At 44.2% G+C, this 20944-nt stretch overlaps 2 protein-coding genes across 16 annotated transcripts in view; one reads left to right on the top strand and one right to left on the bottom strand.

Annotated features, from left to right (window-relative positions):
• The window catches only part of RNFT2 (ring finger protein, transmembrane 2), a 60284-nt gene extending 56924 nt beyond the window's left edge, over positions 1 to 3360 (bottom strand). For 3 of the 4 annotated variants that reach the window (XM_027124684.1, XM_027124686.1, XM_027124685.1), the window contains exons 1-3: positions 3211 to 3360; positions 1398 to 1568; positions 826 to 884 (exon numbers count right to left, since the gene is read on the bottom strand). In XM_027124684.1, the coding sequence (XP_026980485.1) occupies positions 826 to 884; positions 1398 to 1532 (194 nt within the window). In that variant the 5' untranslated portion in view covers positions 1533 to 1568; positions 3211 to 3360. The remainder of the gene's footprint in view (positions 1 to 825; positions 885 to 1397; positions 1569 to 3210) is intronic. The other variant, XM_027124687.1, reaches the window with a different exon arrangement.
• A 157-nt stretch (positions 3361 to 3517) lies between these two features.
• Positions 3518 to 20944, top strand: part of SPRING1 (SREBF pathway regulator in golgi 1) — a 313869-nt gene continuing 296442 nt past the window's right edge. For 11 of the 12 annotated variants that reach the window (XR_003436712.1, XR_003436711.1, XR_003436714.1 and 8 more), the window contains exons 1-4: positions 3540 to 3766; positions 12975 to 13131; positions 17018 to 17169; positions 17562 to 17675. Coding sequence is in view for 8 of the 12 variants with exons in the window: in XM_027124690.1 (XP_026980491.1) it covers positions 3656 to 3766; positions 12975 to 13131; positions 17018 to 17169; positions 17562 to 17675 (534 nt within the window). In the remaining 4 variants the exon portion in view is untranslated. Of the gene's footprint in view, positions 3767 to 12974; positions 13132 to 17017; positions 17170 to 17561; positions 17676 to 19763; positions 20752 to 20944 lie in introns of those variants that run through there. The other variant, XM_027124689.1, reaches the window with a different exon arrangement.

Below are 20944 nucleotides of genomic sequence, written 5' to 3'. Positions count from 1 at the left end.
CACCCCTAACCACCTCCAGAGCTCACACCCCTAACCACCTCCAGAGCTCACACCCCTAACCACCTCCAGAGCTCACACCCCTAACCACCTCCAGAGCTCACACCCCTAACCACCTCCAGAGCTCACACCCCTAACCACCTCCAGAGCTCACATCCCTAACCACCTCCAGAGCTCACATCCCTAACCACCTCCAGAGCTCACATCCCTAACCACCTCCTTTATCTAATTCCCATTCTCAGCCAATATTTCCTCTGCCCCAAATCACTCAGGGCCAGGTACAGACAACTAGAGACCACTCCTACAGCCTAGAGTCCACCAACATTATTCAAACTAGTCAATCCTAAGTTGTTTCCCCTCCCCTGCCTTACTCTGTGTGGAAAACACAATAAAAGCTGTGACCTATGCTTTCCCTTGCTCCTTTCTGCCTCCTGGCTGACCCCGGTGCTTCCCCATGTGGCCCTGCGTAGGGTGACATGCCCCCTTATCTTGGAAACTGCAAGTAATAAAAATCTTCTTTCAATGTCATCCGCCTCTCCATGTTGCAACTCAGACACCTCTATAAATTAAAATCCCCTGGGTATAATCATTGATACAATGAGTCAAGTGGATCACTGTTTGCACAGGCTTTGAGAATTACCATAAGAGCAACAGCAAGCTGTCACGTGTTGAGGATATGAGGCCATTGCCATGCAAAGCAGTGTCCAATCAGATCTCCTCTGCTCTTCTAACGAGTAGCCCTGAGGGGCAGGTATTACTCCATCCAGTTTTGGGTTGCCCTTGACCACCTGAAGCTCAGAGCCTCAGATGGAATGAGGGGATGCCTACCTTTCAGGTGGAACGTTATCCGTGTTGCTGCTGTGGCGTCTCTGCATTTTCCTTAAGACCTAAAAGTCAACACATGCATGAGCCAGAGTCTCCCAATATTCTCAGTGCCTGTCAGATCACCATGGTAACCATAAACAAGTACTACTTGTATCTTACTTCCCTAGAGCTCTCTGACATTTTGCAAACTGTGTTTCAGTCTGTTATGCCATTCAACCCTCAAATCAACACCCTGTCCCATGAAGAAAGTGTCATCAGCCCATTTCATGGATGAGAAGGATGAGACCGGAGGTGGAGGAAGTTCTCATGTCAGAGGAGAAAGAAGTGAACTGTAAAGCAAAGAGGTGCTGGAGGAGGTCAAGTGAGCAGCAGACAGTTAGGAAACATGGATCCTGGACTGATGCCACCCCTAATTTGCTGTGTGACCCTGGACAAATTGGTAACCTCTCTGTGGCCTCAGACTCCCCATAGGTTAAATGGGAGAGGGGTGAAGTGTCCGAACCCAAAGCTTCCTTCCAGCCCTCACATTTAATACAGTGGTAATGAAGATCTGAATTCTCATGGAGACACGTCACCTGGTTCACTGTGAGGAACCACAGGGACTTCAGAACTCCATGTTGACGACACCTGAGGTGGGCATTCAGGTGGGGATGTGACCACTGGATTCCAGAGAAAGCAGGCCTCTCCCTCTTCTTCCTCTCCAAAGGCATGCACGGGTCACAGGAGCTTATCAGAGGCTCCAAACCCTGGATGGAATAGAACACTTAAGTGAATAGTCCATGGGATGCCTTGAACCTGAGAATAAGTCTTAGGGCTTCATGGGTAGTTACAAGCAGATGGTTCTGTTGCCTCCTTGTCCCTTGTTAGCCTTCCATTGATACCTTGTTGGGACTCCTGAGGACCGTTATGATCTGAATGTATTAATATCTTGTCCTATTGTCAAACTCTGAGTCGTGATTGGGGAATACAGAAAATATGTTTAAGGCCCTCCGCAGGCTACCCACTGCAATCAGAATAAAATTCAAGCTCTGTTCCTGGCCTGCAGGCCTCACCTGTTCCCAACCTCATTTGCCTCCACTCTCCTCCAACCACACTGGCCTTTTCGTTTTTCAAACGTGCCAGCTTGTCCCTGCCTCCGGGCCTTTATACTTGCTGTTCCCTCTCCCTAGAATGCTTTTCCTTCTGGCTAGCTCCCTCAGGACAAATGTCACCTCCTTCCAGACACCTTCTCCTCTCACCCTCCTGACCCAACAAACATTGCCCCGTTTTACCTTCTTCATAGCACTTATCATTTATTTACATGTTTGCATATTCATTTATGGCCTGTCCTCCATTAGAATGCGAATGCCACAAAAGACACGATCGGCCTGCCTGGTTTGCCCTTCTGCTTCCACATCTAGAACGCTGCCTGGCACAGAGTAGCACTCAACAAGTATTTACTCAATGAGGAAAACATCAATGGGTCTCTCACTTACCTTTTTCTACGTCCCTTGTTCCCTCCCTGACCTCTCACTCTAGAGAAGAAATAAAGGCCAGAGACTTTTCATGAGTTGGTTTAGCTTCCTTGAATATTTGTTTTTGTACCAGGACCAAAGATGGCGCTCTTAGTTCAGGGTGCCATACGAGTTGTTGAGTGACTTCCTGATCCTGACCAGCCTTCTTCAGGGGACAGCACTGGTGTTACCAGGGCCACTGATTAGCGAGACAACCCCCCAGCTAAGCCTCCTTTCTCATTTGGAAAATCAGCCAAAAGATGGGTCAGTAGCACCATCTTCATATATGAAGGAAAGCTCATCCCCTAAATCTGTTTCAAGAACCTGCAATCTCGCCTTAATGCCCCCTCTCCCCGCAATGATTCCTCATCGCCTGCAAATCCTCGGGGAAAATAAAATACAGAATCTCAAGTTTCCATCCATAAATTTGACACAGCCCCCTAAATAAAATACCCAAGATTTCACTTTCAGATGCTTGCTTTCGAAGGGGCTTCAGGTCCTGTGTTGGCAGTAGGCCGTACATAATTATTCCAATATCGAATTCTGTAATAAAACGTTTGCACGTGGGATGCATCTGAATGACTGAATGAAATGCCTTTTTACCCTCTGCTCCATACATCGCTCTCCATCCCTAAGGAGGATTTCACCAGAGTTTTCAATGTATGAGAGGTTTTAAGTTGCACCCCCGAGCTGTTATATGACTGCACCGAAATGCACGCAAGAGAGCATCTCCTGCATCACTTGCACTGGAAGCAGGCAGGTGCGCTCCGTATACAATGCTGCAAGCGTTTTTCATTCCTGCAACCAAAGTTTACCGCGAAACGCCCCAGGACTGAAAGGGCAGGAGATTACGCTGACCATACCGGGGGGAAAAAAAATAACGTTATCTTTTTACCTGCCCAGACGATTCGGCAATCTCAGCGGCATCATTCTCGTGCTTCCAAGCCAATCACTCGCTCGGCCCGGTTAGCACCTGACTTCCGAGTGCTTCCGGCCTCTCCCCAGGTTCTTTCTCAGGTCGCGGCGCCCAGCGCTGAGACCCGGGCAACAACTCCACCGGCCGCACGCACACGATTGCCCGCCCCCTTCCCGGAATTCAGCCAATAGGAAGCCGCCGCTATGCAGGGACCAATGAGGAGGAGGCCGAGCGAGGCCGGCGGGTGACGCGCGAGGTGTGCAGGCGGTGTGTGGGGCGAGGTCACGTGAGGAGGCGCGGGGTGGCTGACGGGAGCTGGCTGGGCTGAGGGCCGCGGGGCCGGCGCCCGCCGCGAGCCATGGGGCTGCCGGCCGCGTAGGGGCCATGCCGCCCGGGCCCCGGGCCTGTCCCGCTCCGCGCCGGGATGGTGAACCTGGCGGCCATGGTGTGGCGGCGGCTCCTGCGGAAGAGGTGGGTGCTCGCCCTGGTCTTCGGGCTCTCGCTCGTCTACTTCCTCACCAGCACCTTCAAGCAGGTCAGTGGCCGCCCTCCCTCCCCGGGTGAGGGAAGCTGCCTCTGCAGCCGCGCTGCCCGAGTGTCCGGTGCGCCGGGCCGCCTCCGGAGAGGTGGGCGTTCGTGTCCCGGGGCTGAGGACGGGCGAAGGGACCCGCCCATTTCGTTGGTAGGCCAGGGGCAGAGCTGGGACTCGAACCCGGTGCTGTGGGCCCTTACGCTGTGCTTGTTATCACTCTGAGGGCCGTCTCCTTGCCTCCTACCTGCCAGGCCGAGTGCTGAGCGGGGGCGAGCATTTCTCCCTTCTCCTCGCGGCCGTTCTGGGGGGCGGTGTCCCCGGGTTCCAGCAGGGTAACTCGAGACTGGAAAAGGTGGAGATGCCTGGGCCAGTAAGATGCCCAGCTGAGCTACGAAGCCAGCGCTGGTGTGCCTGGTTTTCATTTAATTTAGGGGCTCGGTTGTCCGGCAGGGAGACGCCTCAGGACCCACGAGGTGCTCTTTCTGTGCATAACGTGGTTGGGTGGAATTTTCCTTTCACCTCCCCATCCGCTTAGTTTTTCTTCTCTGTGCGAATTTGTGGGAGAAAAGGTAGGATGCTTTGGTGGGAAATGTTACCCAGAGCATTGTCTCTTCGTTTAGAAGTCCAGTTCAGGTTTTTAGAAAGGGTGAGCATATGCCAGGGTGTACCCGGGACAACCCTGGTTTATGCTCTTGCGCTGATGCAGTTAGAAAAGCTCCCCTTTTCATTCTCAAGGGTCATATTCGTATAAAATTTATCAATGAGTAGAAGAGAAATACTAAGTGATATGGTCACCTTATTTTTAGGAGATTGTAAAACGGAAAGTTAGGGGACCGTAGCCCACCTCTCACCTCAGGCTAACAGAGAGGCTGAGTGTTGTAAGCCTCTTCTGGTGACTGGGATGCGTCGGTGACATTCATGCAGACTAAGTGCTTGCACTTGTGTTTTCACAACTTCGCAGACACCTGCTCATGGCCACGTGTTGTTCCTTCCCTGTCAGGTGGTGCTGTAGTGACCCCGGACTCAGCCCTCTACCTTCCTCCCAGCTGACCCAGCTCATCTCTAGCACCATTGGTTTAAATACCAGCTGTATGCTGTTGCTGTTTCTAACTCCAGCCTTGACCTATCCAGAAACCCCAAGGTTCTTATATCCTGTTGCTTGCTTGACGTCCCCTTTTGCATGCGTTGTCGGCTCCTCATACTTGGCCAAAACAGAACTCCTGATTCTCCACCACCACTTCCTCTCCAGTCTTCCCAGCCTCACTGAGTGGCACTACCATTCCCCAGCCACAGATACCTTCTGCTTTTCCCTGTCTGGACTGCTGTAGTAGCCCACCAACAGGTCTCTGCTTCCTTGCTTTTTTTTTTTTTTTTTTGCGGTACGCGGGCCTCTCCCCGTTGTGGCCTCTCCCGCTGCGGAGCACAGGCTCCGGACGTGCAGGCTCAGCGGCCATGGCTCACGGGCCCAGCCGCTCCGCAGCATGTGGGATCTTCCCGGACCGGGGCATGAACCCGCGTCCCCTGCATCGTCAGGCGGACTCTCAACCACTGCGCCACCAGAGAAGCCCTGCTTCCTTTCTTATTCTGCAGTCTATTCTCTAACCAGCAGGAGGAGTGATAATCTGAAAAGAAAAAAAAAAAAATCCCAGCACTCCCTTGTGTATAGTTCTTCTTTGGGTTCCTGTTGCACTCAGCTAAAACTCCAGACGTCCGTTCCAGGATCTCTGCATTGTGAGTGTTTTTTTTTTTTTTTTGTCAGTTCAGGTGAGGCTAACTATTACTGCTCCAGGTCACAGCAGGTGACACAATCTCAGTGATTTCAGTTCCTTGCCCATAGTCCTGCTTTATTTTCTCTGCGGTAAGCATCACTTACTGAGCATTTCTGGATCATTTACTTGTTTATCTGTCTCCCCTCACTCTCCCTTCTAGAACGTAATTTTTTGGAGACCAGGGACCTTGTCTGTGTTGTTCGTAGAATCTCAGTCCCTAGAATACTGCCAGGCACTTCGTGGGTATTCAAATATTGGTTGAACAAACAATCACATCTTTTTAATTGGGGTGACTTTTCCTTTCTTCCCAGCTTGGCACAGTCCTACTAATTTTTCCTGCCTGACTCAGATGCTGTCTACACTGTGACTTTCCCTACAACCACTTTTTTTTTTTTTGCTGCACCGCGGGGCTTGTGGGGTCTTAGTTCCCTGACCAGGGATTGAACCCGGACCCTCAGCAGTGAAAGTGCAGAGTCCTAACCACTGGACCACCAGGGAATTCCTCCTACAAATGCCTTTTAAGTACTCTGGTGTACCTTGTTCTTATTTTATTTTTCCCTGTGTGTCTTTTTTTTTTTTTAAACTTGTGATCTGTGACTACAGTCCTAGGGGTGTGTGTATGTGTGTGTGTGGGGGGTGATCGTGAATCCCCTGAAACTTTCAGCAACAGTTTTGTTTTGCAGATTTTTCTGGATCTGATTCCCCCACTGCCTAAGAAACGCGTTAGCTATAACCTCTCTATCCCTGCCCATCAAGCCCCTGGCAACCACTAGTCAACTTTCTGTCTCCATGGATTTACGTATTCTGGACATTTCATATAAATGGAAACATACACTATGTGGTCTTCTTTGTCTTCTTTCAGTTAAAAGCCAGTCTTCAAGTCTCATCCACGTTGTAGCATGTATTAGTACTTCATTTTTATGTCTGAGTAACGTGCCGTTGTAGGCATCTAACACATTTTGTTTAGCCATCATCATTTGATGGAGACTTGCCTTGTATCTGCCTTTTGGCTATTATGACTAGGGCTGCCATGGACATTGGTGTACAAGGTTTTGTTTGGAAATATGTTTTCAGTTCTCTTGAGTATGGTCCTAGGAGTGGAATTGATGGGTCACTTGGTAACTGTGTTTAACTTTTTGAAGAACTGCCAGGTTGTTTTCCAAAGTGGCTGCACCATTTGCAGTGAACTTTTAAGAAACTATACTTATCAAGTTTTGAAGTAGTATCAAAGAAGATTATCCATAATTATCTGGAAGAGCCACGAAAATACTCCTATTTCCAACTGCACATTTGTGTGAGGTAGATTTTCTTCATAAGCTTCAACCTGAACAAGGTATTGCAATAAATTGGATTTAGAGGCAGTTGTGAGAATCCAGCTGTTTTCCGTCAAGCCAGACATTAAAAACATTTGCAGAAATGTAAAGATATTTTCTCATCTCACCAAGTATATTTTTTTGTTTTGAAAAAATTTTTCCCCCCACACACATGAAAAACTGTTGACATGTAATGGGCTCATTATTGTTATTTATTATTATTATTTTTTGCGGTATGCGGGCCTCTCACTGTTGTGGCCTCTCCCGTTGCGGAGCACAGGCTCTGGACGCGCAGGCTCAGCGGCCATGGCTCACGGGCCCAGCCGCTCCGCGGCATGTGGGATCTTCCCGGGCCGGGGCAGGAACCCGTGTCCCCTTCATCGGCAGGCGGACTCTCAACCACTGGGCCACCAGGGAAGACCTCATTATTGTTATTTTTAAACGAATAAATAACTTATTTAAATGTTTTAAGAATTGGTTTTAATTTCCAGTATGATAAATATCATTAGCCATAACCCTCATTAACTCACATACTGAAGTCCTCAATAATTTTTAAAACTGGAAAGGATCCTTGGAGCCTATTCTGACTGATGCCCCTCCTGCGTGCCTGTGAGTTTGCTGCAACTCTGCTCTATTCTCTGCTGCAGTTGCGGTCTTCCAGCACTCCTGAGCTGTGGCTTGAGGGAGTCTGCTCCATTTTGCCTAGCCTCAGGCTCCATCTGTAAGGAGCTGTGCTGTAGCACAGCTGTCTGTCTATTGGACGGGAAGACGGGGTGGGTGTGGTTAGAATTAATTGAGAAGAGGCTGTGAAAAACTCGAAAGCTTTGGAGTTTTTCATATGATCCTTAGCTCTGCTTCAGTGAGACTGTGAACTCATGGAGCAGATGTGGCCACTTTTTGCCTAGAGAATAGTTGATTATTCTCTACAGCTTTGAATTCCTGTTTTGATTTTCATGTTAATTAATGCTTTGGGGGATAGCTTAAATTGTAGGGATGGGAGCACAGGAGAAATTAGTGACCTTGGTGGGGATGCCATTGGGGGTGAGGACTGGGTGCTAGGTGACTTGGGCACATTGATTTAACAAATGTTTAGTGAACACCAGCTGCACCAGGCACTGTCTGCTAGATGATGGAGATACAGTGGGAGGCAAAGCAGATACAGTCTTACTCTCCCAGAGCCTATATTCTGTAGGGGGTGAGGGGTAGAAATGGCAAATGAGCAGAATTATTTCAGATAATAATTTGTGATACAAAGAATACAAAACAAGGTACTGTGATAGAGCGGCAAGGTGGGCCTAACTCTGTGGGGCATTTGAGCTGAGAATAGAGAAATCCGTCTTGGAGTCAGAAGGGTCCTTAGAGGTCCTCTCATGTAAATAACTGTTCTCATAGTTGTTCAAGTGGTGCAGTTCCAGAAAGTGTCAGGGCTATTTGCATAACTCCTTGAAAATATATAAACATCTTTAGCTTTAACGTAATTAAGTATGTAAATTGGTTTCAAGTTAGACACTATATAAAGTATAATAAATCATAAGAGAGAGTTGCTAATCTGTTTTTCTGCTCTGTTTTTCACCGTATCAACAAGGTACATATACCTTTCAGAGTCTGTAAAGTGCTGCACAGGGTAGAGGAGGAAAGCAATTATCTTTAATCTCACCAAACAGAGGGATTTACTGATGATATTTGGGCATATTTTCTTTCTTCATATTTTAAAAATATAATTAGGGCCTACTGTTTCTTCACTTAACATATATGCATTTTCCCCATCTTTAAAAGCTCTTTCGAGGTGTAAGTTTTTATAACTAAAAATTTCCATGATCAGGCTATATTTATTAGCTATTCCCCAAATATTAGACATTGGGATTCCCTCTGGCCTTTATCCCCTTTTTTCTTTTACTTTTGAGAATCATAAGCGATTCTTTTAATGACAGTGCCTTATGTTTAAGTGCTTTACTGCTTACATGGGACACATCTCATTTGACCCTAATGATAACCCCCGAAAAAGAGACAGGACAGTTATTAAAATACCCCTTTTTAAATCAGAGGTTAAGTAATATACATTAGTAATAAAAACATTTCTCTAGCGCCTTGTAGTTTATGAAGAAAATTCTGGAGGCTCCTTTTTTTTAAAAAAAATAAATTTATTTATTTATTTATGGCTGCATTGGATCTTAGTTGCTGCGTGTGGGCTTCCTCTAGTTGCCGTGAGTGGGGTCTACTCTTTGTTGTGGTGCGCCGGCTTCTCAGCGTGGTGACTTCTTTTGCTGCAGAGCACGGGCTCTAGGCGCATGGACTTAAGTAGTTGTGGCATGCAGGCTTAGTAGTTGTGGCTTGCGGACTCTAGAGTGCAGGCTCAGTAGTTGTGGCACATGGGCTTAGTTGCTCCACTAGCATGTGGGATCTTCCCGGACCAGGGCTCGAACCTGTGTCTCCTGCATTGGCAGGTGGATTCTTAACCACTGCACCACCAGGGAAGGCCCTGGAGGCTCTTTGAGAATAGAGAACCTGCCTCTCTTTGTCTCTGTATCTTTAACACATTGTAAGAACTTGATACCTTTGAATGAATCTTGAATTAAAAAATACACACACACGCACACACACACACACACACACACACACACATACACATACACACGGGGGGTGGTGCTCAAAATTGAGACAGCCTAGTAGGGTAGTTTCAGAAAGGTTTAAAGCCACCTGTCCAATGAAGGAATTCCCTCGGTGCCCCTTCACCACACCCTTGCAAGACTGGACCTTCAGGAAAGCGACCATGTGCTAATTCATTACATTTGCCATTATGTCTTACACAATCTCTTGTACGGTCTTTTCTGGTTGTACAACTCTTACCAGTTCTTTTGGAAAGGTCTTAAATATTCATGTTTGAAAACAAGTACAAGTGCTGGGAGAATTGCCATCCTATTTACCAGGAACACAGTAATGTGAAAGAGGTCCTTCTGGGATGCCCTTGTCCGTGAACTCTTCATTTTCTTTCAGAAGGAATAACAGGAAAGTTTGAGAGTGATGTCAAGAGCACTTTCAACCTTGTTGTGAGATCCAGTTTACTGTACTTTGACCAGCTTCTTAAGTCTTTATGGCTGTTAATTTATCTAGGGTAGCATTTCAAGTGCACTTTAGTTTGCACATAGCTTGATTATGCCGTTAATTGACACGGTCCCAGCAGAACTCATGAATTTACAGGTGGTTAAGCATTGTGCACCTAAGTGATTTTTCCCATATTCTCAAGACTTATGCATTTAAGTCCTTTTCTTGCCCCAACCAAGGAATACCGATGTTGTTTTTGTATTGATATAACCCATCCTGTTCCTGCTAGTGCCAGTTCTTTCCTATAAAAGAAACAAAAGAGAGGGGGCAGAATAGAAATGAAAGCCACCTTGAAGGACTGTTTTACCTTTAGTAAATTAAGGAACAAAATTCAATAGTGGAGTGGCACACTGTTATTTAAATTCTGGTAATGTTACAAATGGCATATATAGCTTTTGGGAAATTATCAATATTTGGCACTATTTAGCATTGACTCTACTAATAATAATTCCTACCACAAATTACTCAAGAGAATAAGCAAAAGGTCTACATTTTTATTGCAGTGCTATTTATGATAACAGACACCTGGGGTGGGCTTAAACGTTGATCTGTAGAGGATGTTTTTACTAAATTACAGCACATCAAGGTGATGGATTATTATATAGCCTTGAAAATGTGATTATCAAGATAATGTAGGTACTTGAACCGTTTACCATCCAATTAGTGTCAAGAGGAGCTGAATGTGAAGCATACTAATTTGTAGTATAAATGCTGGGGTCAAAGGCTAGAAGTTAATATGCAGAAATAGATACAGCTTTATTCAAGTGATGGGATTGTGGGCAATTTATGTCTTTTATGTTGGCAGTCATTTTTTTTTAAATAAACTTTTAATTTTGGAGTAATTATGGATTTACAGAAAAGTTTCAAGGATAGTACAGAGTTCCTGTAGATTCCTCATTTAGTGTCTCCTGTTGTTAATGATCATCATGTTTTTAATAATTTTTTATCATTTTATTTTAAATTAAAAATGAAACTATTCCAACGATGATGAAAAATGTTAATAATCACCTATGTCCTTTCCATGTTAATGGTTTGTAGTATCTTTGCATGCATTTATCTCAGCTCTTATAAACCCATATGTATGTATTAATACAGTTATCATAATACAATGTGTGATAATATGCACATTATTTTGTAACTTGTTTTTTTCCTTAATATACTATGGACATCCACCAGGGATCTGCAGCCCTCTGTATTAAAATTATCGAGTGCTTTAAAAATATTGATTCCCAGGTCCCATCCACAGAGCTTTTTACTCAGTCTGGAGTTGGGCTCAGGAATCAGAATTTGAAGTCCTTAATAATCTGATGTGCAAGTCAGGTTTAAGGACTCCTGCTCTAGATAAATACACATAAGTCATACGTAATTTTTAGGTAATAGCTATGGCTATCCAGTGTTTATTCACTCATTTCTCTGTGGTTGGGGTTCCAGGTTTTTTCCACCACATAAACGGTGCTGTAGTAGACATCCTAGTGCACCCTTACACGTCTGTACTTTCCAGAGGCTAGGCCTCAAACATGTGTTTGCTGTGCCAAAGTAGATGTGGATTTGCATGTCTTAAATATTAATAGCTCTTCCCACATAGCTTTCCTAGAGATATCTTAGTAAGTGTATAGCTCTTTCCCATTGTCTTAAAGTATAACCTTTGCTATCAACTTTCAAGGTTAGTCCCTTTTTCTCAAACAGTGACACATGACAGATCATTCTTAATGGCAAAAGCCACAGAACTCTATTAAAATGGTAGAATGGTTAAACTATTATGTATAAAAATCCTCTTGGAGGGAGTCTTATCATTGTTTTGTTTTCCAGTGATAGATAGGTTGAAGAATCCTCTGAGAAGATGGCTCTTTCTTGCATGGCTTGTTTTTTTGGCACTCAGGCACCTTACTTAGTTTCTTTAAGAGTATAACAAAGGCAATTTGGAAAGCCGGACTGTGCCTTGGGGGCTAGGAGAAAAGATCTAAACTCTTGCCTCTAGAGCAACTCCTCACTTTGCATGTCTCGGTAAAGGGCTGGCTGGCATGGGTGTCTTTTATAAAGAAAGGTATGTTCTAAGGGTCACATACTTAGTATTTTTTCATAGAAGAAATTTGACAGTTGACATGCTTCTTCTTCCCCTGAAATCAACCTCCCAATTCAGCGTTCCCCTTAGTTTACCACTAAACTCCTTACTGCAAATGAAAGTAACATTGTGCCCAGACCTGTCCAGGTATTGTCTGAAATGACAGTTGGAAAGTTTCTTTGAAGTTTCCTCTTCTATTTTAAAAGTGTATTCAGATTTTACATTCTATTCCACAATGTATTTGTTTTAATATAAAAAATATTTTAAATGATTTGCCATCAGAAAAATTTCAAAACTTTTTCCCTCCAAATTTTTTTGACAAAATTAATGCTTTTGTACACATTCATAACATGCACGTAGTCCAAGGGCATTTATGTAAGTCTGCCAGTTTTGAAGCATAGCCCTAATTTATTACTTCTTCCTGCAGGTTTATTTTGCATTTTTTAAAAGAAATAACATTTATTCATTCTTGGCTGCATTGGGTCTTCATTGCTGCGCACAGTCTTTCTCTAGTTGCGGTGAGTGGGGGCTACTCTTCCTTGCGGTGCGCGGGCTTCTCATTGCAGTGGCTTCTCTTGTTGCTGAGCACGGGCTCTAGGCGCACGGGCTTCAGTAGTTGTGGCACGCAGGCTCAGTAGTTGTGGCTCACAGGCTCTAGAGTGCAGGCTCAGTAGTTGTGGCACATGGGCTTAGTTGCTCCGCAGCATATGGGATCTTCCCGGACCAGGGCTCGAACTCATGTCCCCTGCATTGGCAGGCAGATTCTCAACCACTGTGCCACCAGGGAAGCACTGCATTTTTTTTCATGACTTTGGCTCAGACTTTACTCATACCAGGGGAGTGCAGATTCCTGTTGTGCAAGCTGTTTTATATTGTTTCTTTCCTATTACTGTAGTTTCTATGAAAAAATTGGTGAAAATGCAAGAAGTGATACTTTAACCTTGTCATTTATGGTGTCTTTGTAGGAGGAGAGGGCAGTGAGAGATCGGAATCTCCTCCAGGTTCACGACCACGATCAGCCCATCCCATGGAAAGTGCAGTTTAACTTGGGCAACAGCAGTCGGCCCAGCAACCAGTGCCGGAACTCCATTCAAGGGAAGCACCTCATCACGGATGAACTTGGTTAGTCTGGCTCCCTTCCTCTCCTGCAGTCCCTGGGCCATTCGTAGGTTTTTAAATAGGGATTTTATATGCTGTCTTTTCCCCTCTTGCCCATTTCAACACTTCTCACGTCTTTGTCTTTTATATCTGACTCATCATTCAAGGTTCCCCTCAACGTCAGAGAAGCTTGGTTTGATAAGAGACACTCTCCAGAGTTAGAATTACGGTTTTAGCATTTTATCATGCGTCAGCCCCTTGACTACTTCCTGCCAGTCTCTTCCCAGCCCCAGTACTTTCAGATCTTAACAGTCTTTTTTTTCTCATTTTGATGTGAACTCTACAAGATAAAGTTTTCCTTCTTGCTGACGTGAATCGTATCCACATAGTGTTGGCATTTAGGAAGAGAATGAATGCCCTTGTTGACTGCATAATCTCAAATGAATTATAAACACTTCCAAAATGTTTTACTGTTACTATTAAAACATCAGTCTGTTTCTTTTTTGTTATATTCACTAGTTTTATTTTTAGGTTCCACGTATAAGTGATATCATACAACATCAAAGTATTTGTCTTCCTCTGTCTGACTTACTGCACTAAGTGTAATACCCTCCAAATCCATCCACGTTGTTGCGAATGGCAAAATTTCATTCTTTTTACAGTGGCAAGATAGGGCTGGGGATTAAGAGGTACAAACTACTGTGTATAAAATATAAGCTACCGAGGTATATCAAACAGCACAGGGAATATAGCCAATATTTTATAATAACTATAAATGGAGTATAACTTAAAAATTATGAATCACTAAGTTGCCACCTGAAACTTATGTAATATTGTAAATCAATGATACCTCAATTAAAAAAAACAACCTGTCTGTTTTGGTGCCTTCTCCCAGAGTTTTAGTGTATAAGAAAGGCGATTCCTGTGCTGGCGAGGCGTTTGGATTAGACAGCCGCTAGAGCTCTAACCACTCTAAGACTGGCCCAGTCCCCCAAGGAGAGACTCCTGGTAATGCTCTGCCTGCATTAATTTAGCCCTTACTACATGCTGGGCACTGGGCTAAAAGCTCTCCTTGAATAACATCTCATTTGATTGTTGTAGCAGTCCTGTGAGGTGTAGGTGTTTCTGTCTTCACTTTGTAGTTGAAGATACAGACACGAAGCGGTTCAGGAACCTGCCCAAGGTGGCAGGGGCTCTTTTACAAACCATAAACGGGATACCATTATCACGCCAAGAGAGTACCACTTTTCCTTAATGTCAGCTATCCAAACAGTGGTCAGAATTCCCTGACTGGTTTACAGATTGTTTATTCCCTTTTCACCTGGTGGTTTACAATAATCTGGTTAGTTTGCAAGAGTAAAATTGGCTCTCTCTTAGAGAGTCTCAGAACAAATGGGTTATGAATGTCACAATACTGAAATTGATACAGGTAACCTTGAATCGATACCTGATGCAGCCTAACAAAATGAAGACACGTGCTATCTTCAAAATGGAACTATAGTGCTTTTTATATATCTATATTTAAAGTTTGCAACCCCAGCAAAATAATTAAAAAAAAAAAACTTTTCCAAAAAGATCTCAAAGGAATCAGAGCAGATGAGATTATTTGGGATTGAAGGAAGGAATCAGGAAAACCTCCCACCTAGATTAGAAGAGCTGGAAAATTTTGCACAAAAATGCACTGCTGACTCAACAGTGCCCAGCTCTGTTTTTAAGATCACATTGAAAAAGCAGATTAAATTGCAAGTAACATTTGTTTTGCTTTGTTTTAACAGTAAAGTTTAGCGAAGGAAAGTTACTTCCATAAGATGACCCAGCTAGTCAGTCAGGGGCAGACCTAGGACTAAGACCAGGACTGAACTTGGAGTTCAGTGCTTTTTTCTTACAGGCTTTTGTTTGTATGGTACTCAGTGAGAAAGTGTGAAATCTTATGACTTGACTTTAATATTTAATATTAGTTATGAATGACAGTTTGTCCTTTTCTTTTGTCATAGCTAGCAAAAGAATGATTTCCCTCTGCTTAATTCAAGTGAGACAAAGACTCTCAGATTTCTTAAGTTCCAAGAACCAATCAAAAAAAATCCAAGAACCATAGGTTTTATTTTACGTCCATGAATGCAGGAGAGGAGATAAGCAGTGTAATAAAGAAAACCTGCAGGAATTTTTGCCTTTTAGCAAGCAGATGCCACCCCCACGAGTGTTGTCAGGGTGACACCTTATTCAGTAAGACAACCAGCAGAGTTACAAACTTTTCAAAGGTTAGAAGTTGGTTTCCCAGTCAGTAGCAGCACACTCTGAGGTTGTGATCTCACAGGACTCCTCATTGGAAATAATGTTTGCAGGAGTACATTTCTGATGCAAAAGGAAAAATCTTGATGGACTTTCACCAGGAGTTAGAAAGACCCGCCTGGTTTCAAAGCTAAATACTTGTAGTTTGTACTGGGGAAAAACAGAAGGCCTGAGATGCTAACACTTATAACATGGAAAAGAGAAAAGGGCAGAAAGATCATTTCAACAAGTGTAATGTTTTACATCTTTCTGACACAGATCATGTGATAAGATGCTCTGTATCATTTGGGGTAGAATTTTGAGGAACATGCTGGCTTATTCAGATTTTTAATTTATAACCCTTCTGAAGGAAGTGAGTAAGAATAGTTAGGAAGAATCCCAGAAACATTTAATGTGGCATTAGAATCATCCTGTCTTAATTTAGAAGACAGAAGCCATAGTTAAAACCACAACAGCAGTGATCTGGTTCTCAGTTTTCCCCGTGTGACGTGAGGGCCCTTCTGGTCCCTTCCACTCTTATTTTAATGGTGCCTCCTGCTTTTGCACAGACTTCGTTTTCCAGTGTAATTTCTGAAAACAACCTCATGCTTTGTTTTTCCAGAGTAGTTTCTGAAAACAACCTCATGCTTCACGATGTCTCATTCTCTGAGGATTAAGAAGCTGGGGCATTTAGAATGGAATGATGTGAGGAACAGCTGCTCTGCACCTGTGTGCACCCGTGGGCCCGTGTGTGTACCTGTGGGCCTGGGCCTGCACCTGGGAGTTTCCCATGGGCCACGTGGTGTCCCTAATGGACTTGTTCTTACATTTTTCTGTCCCACTCCCAGAAGGATATAGAGAAATGTGTATTTAGCAGCTATGAACAATAAACTAGCTTTTGTGAGGAGATTCTTAAAGTTGAGTATGAATGAATGAACTAGGTTGGAGGGGGTGTGTTTAGATGATGAATGGAGGGAATTGGGAGGATTTTTCTTCCTTGGGTATTAGAGTACTCTCATTCCCTGATTCTGAGGGGTAGTTGAATCCCTGCAATGTATACTTAAAAGGAGCCTAAATCAGTTTATAAAGGTTAGGTGTGACTACTATTTTAAAAAATCCTTCAAACTACTAAATACATGGTAAGTATTTAAAAGGTATTTAAATGTAAAAAGTATATGTGGAGGTTTTTTGTTTGTTTTAAATCTAGAAGGATCTCACTTTCAGGAGTGAAAACCTTGGTTTTTTCCTCTTTTCAGATTTTTCTTTGAAAAATAATGACATTTTTTCCCAGGCATAGATGAATAATTGGCTTGCATAGGTTAGCACAGGAAAACATAGGCGATGTGTTGATTGCATCAAATATGTGACAGCAGACTAAAACGTAATTTTAGGCAGATTAGGATATATATAGCCTACTTACAAGATGGGAGTCCATGTTTCCTGTAAACTGCTGCATGCAGGAAGCAAGCTCTGATTAGACACTCTCTGATTCCAGGTTCTGTGGTCCTTAGGATGCCCCTGACTCCAGACTCTATCTTTATGTTCTTTGCATGCAGGACTTTCATTGCTGCCTCATGATCGCCCCTGGTGGGCAGGTGGGGGGACTGCTGGGTTTATACTCAGGTTAGTCTCTGACTTTCAGGTTACGTTTGTGAGAGGAAAGATTTGCTGGTAAATGGCTGCTGTAACGTCAACGTCCCTGGCACAAAGCAGTACTGCTGTGATGGCTGCTTGTCCAATGGCTGCTGCAGCGCCTATGAGTACTGTGTCTCCTGCTGCCTGCAGCCCAACAAGGTATGGAGAGTTGCTCCTTGTGCTGCATCTCCTTTATTCTTTCTGCCTGCATTTCACGAGGAGCATTAGAATCTTCTTGTGAGATTCTTCTGGAAATAGAAGAGAACCTTGTCGGTGTCAGAAATGGCTGCTGTGAGGTAGCCTTTGTCTGCAAGGAAAGGAGGTGGTTCCCAGTTCCTCCAGTGGTTCTTTGGCAGAATGGGCCATTGTATTCCTAATCAGATATCTAAAGAATAAAACATCAGCCCTCCTGCTCACTTGAGCTCCCCTCTCTCTCTCCTTCCCCTCTTCTTCCCCGTATCAGCAGTCTGTTAGTTTAGGAGAAATTTCCAAGGTTACCTTGTGCTTCTGAGTTTGGAATTTATTACAGGTACTGACTTTTGTTTCCATAGCAACTTCTCCTGGAGCGCTTCCTCAACCGGGCAGCTGTGGCATTCCAGAACCTCTTCATGGCAGTCGAAGATCACTTTGAATTGTGTTTGGCTAAATGCAGGACCTCGTCCCAGGTCAGAAGCTGTGATGCCTGTAGCTGGGGTATTTGCTGGTGGGAGTCAGGGTCTGCAGGAAAACTCAAAAATATGCACTGGGGGCTTTTGGTGGGGTGATAATGGAGAAGAGATTTAAACGACGTTGTGTGGAGCTTTGGTGGATTGATAGTACATCATCCCTTGGTATCCGAGGGTGATTGGTTCCAGGACCCCAAATCCCTAAATGTTCATATAAAATGGCATAATATTTGCCTCTTACCTACTTAAATCCTCCCGTATGCTTTAAATCATCTCTAGATTACTTACAATAACTAATACAGTGTAAATACCATGTTTTGCTTTTTGGAATTTCTTGGAGTCTTTTCAAATACTTTTGACCCGTGGTTGGTTGAATCCACGGATGCGGAACCCGTGGTATGGATGGCTGACTGTATTTAGAATGTGAACATGAGATTTATACAAGTTAGGGATGTAAAATATTTATATCAAATCAAGGTCTGACTAACTTGCATCTTCCCTATCTGATTAGCTTGTCTGTATTTTAACTGGAAGCTTAAAATTATTTTAAAGTCTGGGTGGAGTCCTGATAGTCCAATTCCTGAGAGAAGTTCTCTCCTCCGTCTTTGAAATTTAAGGCTTTCCAGCAACCACTCATTTAGAGTGGGTACTCATTTATTCGGGGACAAAGTTGTGGTTTATTTTAGGATTCAAGGGGATGGGGCAGGTGGGTGTTGAAAAATACACAGGTAAATCTGTAGGTTGCCAAGCTCTCAGTACTTTTCAACACGTTGTCATTAAATGCTTTGCTCTTGGGCACTAAACACGGCACCAGCTGCTGAAAGCGTCTGAACGTCTTTGCCTTTCCATCATTCCGCATCCTCTGCTCTCAGCCTTTGTGATCTGGCTGTTGTTGGAGCTCTCTTTGTAAAATCACCAGACGTGTTTGCCATACGGGTGCTCTTCCTCTGGCTTCCATTCATGGTGTCTGCAAGACTGTCCTGGCTCCGTCTGAGATGAATGACTCATTTGTCATTCTCTGGAGCTCTTGTACCCTTTGCCAGATTTCTGTAGTCTGCCTTTGGGTTTTACGCCACTCTTTATGTCTCTGGTCTGCTCTTAGAGCATTCAGCATCACTGGGTAAATGTTTCAGGGATTATAATGAGCATTTGAAACATGAGGAAATTCCTGATGTCCTTGTTTTGCTGGAAGAGCTTTCCATTTGAATGGGCTTTAAAGGAAATGTGGAGGATGGCTGAACCCATGACTTACTTAGATTCATACTGTCATTCTGAGAAATGTTAGAAAAGGCCAAGTATTTTCTTTCTTTAACTGATAAAACCCAGGAGTTATTTCCAAACTTGAGTGAAGATGCTAAAATTTCAGACTTTGCATTTTCATTGTAAAGAGAAATTTACCAGTTGGCAATTTGCCTTTATAAGTGTCCCAAGAAAGAGAAGATTTGGCTGCATGTCTGTAAATTGGATTAATACGTACAATTTAGATGTTTAGCCTTGGTTTTAGGCTAATTAATGAATTCTAGACTAGCCAAAAACTCAAGTTGCTTGTATGAAAACAAATTGCTGAAAAATTAGCCACCACGGATGATTGTCTGTGTTAAATCACACTTTGCTTGGCCAGATGAAGCTTGTGTGGTACTGTGGGATTTGGCTTGTGTACCAGCCCTTAGGTACATAAAACTTGACGAAAGCAATTTGAATTGCATCTCCTTCATCTCTGCAGGGTTCAGTGCCGGGGACTGAATTCCTTTGAAGCACGGGGTCAGGTGCAAAACACCCATTGGATCTTAATCTGACTTAAAATACTTTGAGGAAAATTTTTTGTCTCAAGTTATCCTAGTCACAGCTAGGTTGTTACAAAAAAAACTCACTAGTGTGCATAAAAGAAACAGTCCTGTGGTGACACTGTGTCCATTTTCATGCCCTTCATTGGCATTCTGTGCTGAGCATCTGCGTTTGCTCCAGAAAGTGCCCTGGACCCTTTTGGTGACATTTGGAGATGGACTCATCCGGGCTCCTGCAGGGAGCGTCTGCCGGACGCCGTCCTGCTCTCTCTCACGGCGCTCTTCTCTTCCCTTTTGCCAACAGAGCGTGCAGCATGAGAACACCTATAGGGATCCCATAGCAAAGTACTGCTACGGAGAGAGCCCTCCCGAGCTCTTCCCCGCGTGACGGTGAGGGAGACTCAACCCACTGGGAGGATGCGCTGCTGAAGAACTTGTAGCCTGAAGCCCTTCTCTGGTCTTCAGGAGAAGACTTGACCTTGACCACTTCTTGTGTTGTGCTCTTTGGCCTCACTCGCCCCCGGGCTTACCAGATGGACTTGTTCCGTAAAGCAGTTGGAAATGCCAGCCAGCGGGTTACATTCAAGAAAGACAAGACTGTGGGCGACCTGGTGAAGGCATCAGCACTCTGAGCGCCTCTCCTCTGCGGCTGCTCGGGGACCTGTGGGCATCTGTGTGTGTTCTCCCCGGGCCCTTCACTGTAAAGTTATTTATTGGACTTCTTTAGAGCAGTGGGAAAATTCTCATGTTTCCTATAGGAAAATTCTTTGATAGTTGAGTATATTCAAGGAGATTGTTCTTGTTGTTTTCTTGTGTTCTTGAGTTTCAAGAATGAGATCGACCCTTCACCCAGATAAAATGTTTGGTCTCTTAGAACATGCATGTTCTCTCGCGGTGGTTTGTTCTTGGTTTTGTTTTAACAGCATCTTCAAGAGTGGGCCCTGAACACCGTGTCCTGACATCTAAAATTGTCTAGAAACTCAGATGCTGTTCCCTTCTCATCCTGTGCCAGCTTTCTAGCAGCTGGCACCATGTGCTCTCAGGTTTTTTCCTAGTGGTATTTGGATATGCTTGTTTACCTATGTGCATGCACCGTTTTAACCAGAAATTCTGCCTTGTTGTCCTGGAGGGTTCTGTTCTTGTTTCCACTGCCCCTGTTGAAATGACTGGTCTTCTCAGCCGTGGGACAGTGGGAGCCTCAGGAAAGTCATCTGCTGGGCGGCCTCCTCCTCTTCTGTCATGGAAACCCCATCTTAAGGCGATTCCTCAGTGGAGATACATCTTGCAACTGACTGTAAGTGGTCGTCCTTTATCGCTTTCAGCTTCGGGAGATGTAATAGGTACAGACATTTGGTTTCCCTGTGATTTACAAAGAAGAACAAAACTCAAGTTTCTGTCAGGGTGCCCTGAGAGACTCACATCTACCCTCCGTGGACATTGGATGTTCAGGCTGCTGGTCCACACGATGGAGGCGTCCTGTGTTTC

This window comes from Aethalodelphis obliquidens, unplaced genomic scaffold (assembly GCF_003676395.1).
Source record: "Aethalodelphis obliquidens isolate GAN/ISIS:26980383/991018 unplaced genomic scaffold, ASM367639v1 scaffold28, whole genome shotgun sequence".
Classification (NCBI taxonomy): domain Eukaryota; kingdom Metazoa; phylum Chordata; class Mammalia; order Artiodactyla; family Delphinidae; genus Aethalodelphis; species Aethalodelphis obliquidens.
The sequence above is the reverse complement of the archived record's forward strand: the minus strand, read 5'-3'. Positions and strand labels throughout refer to the sequence as shown.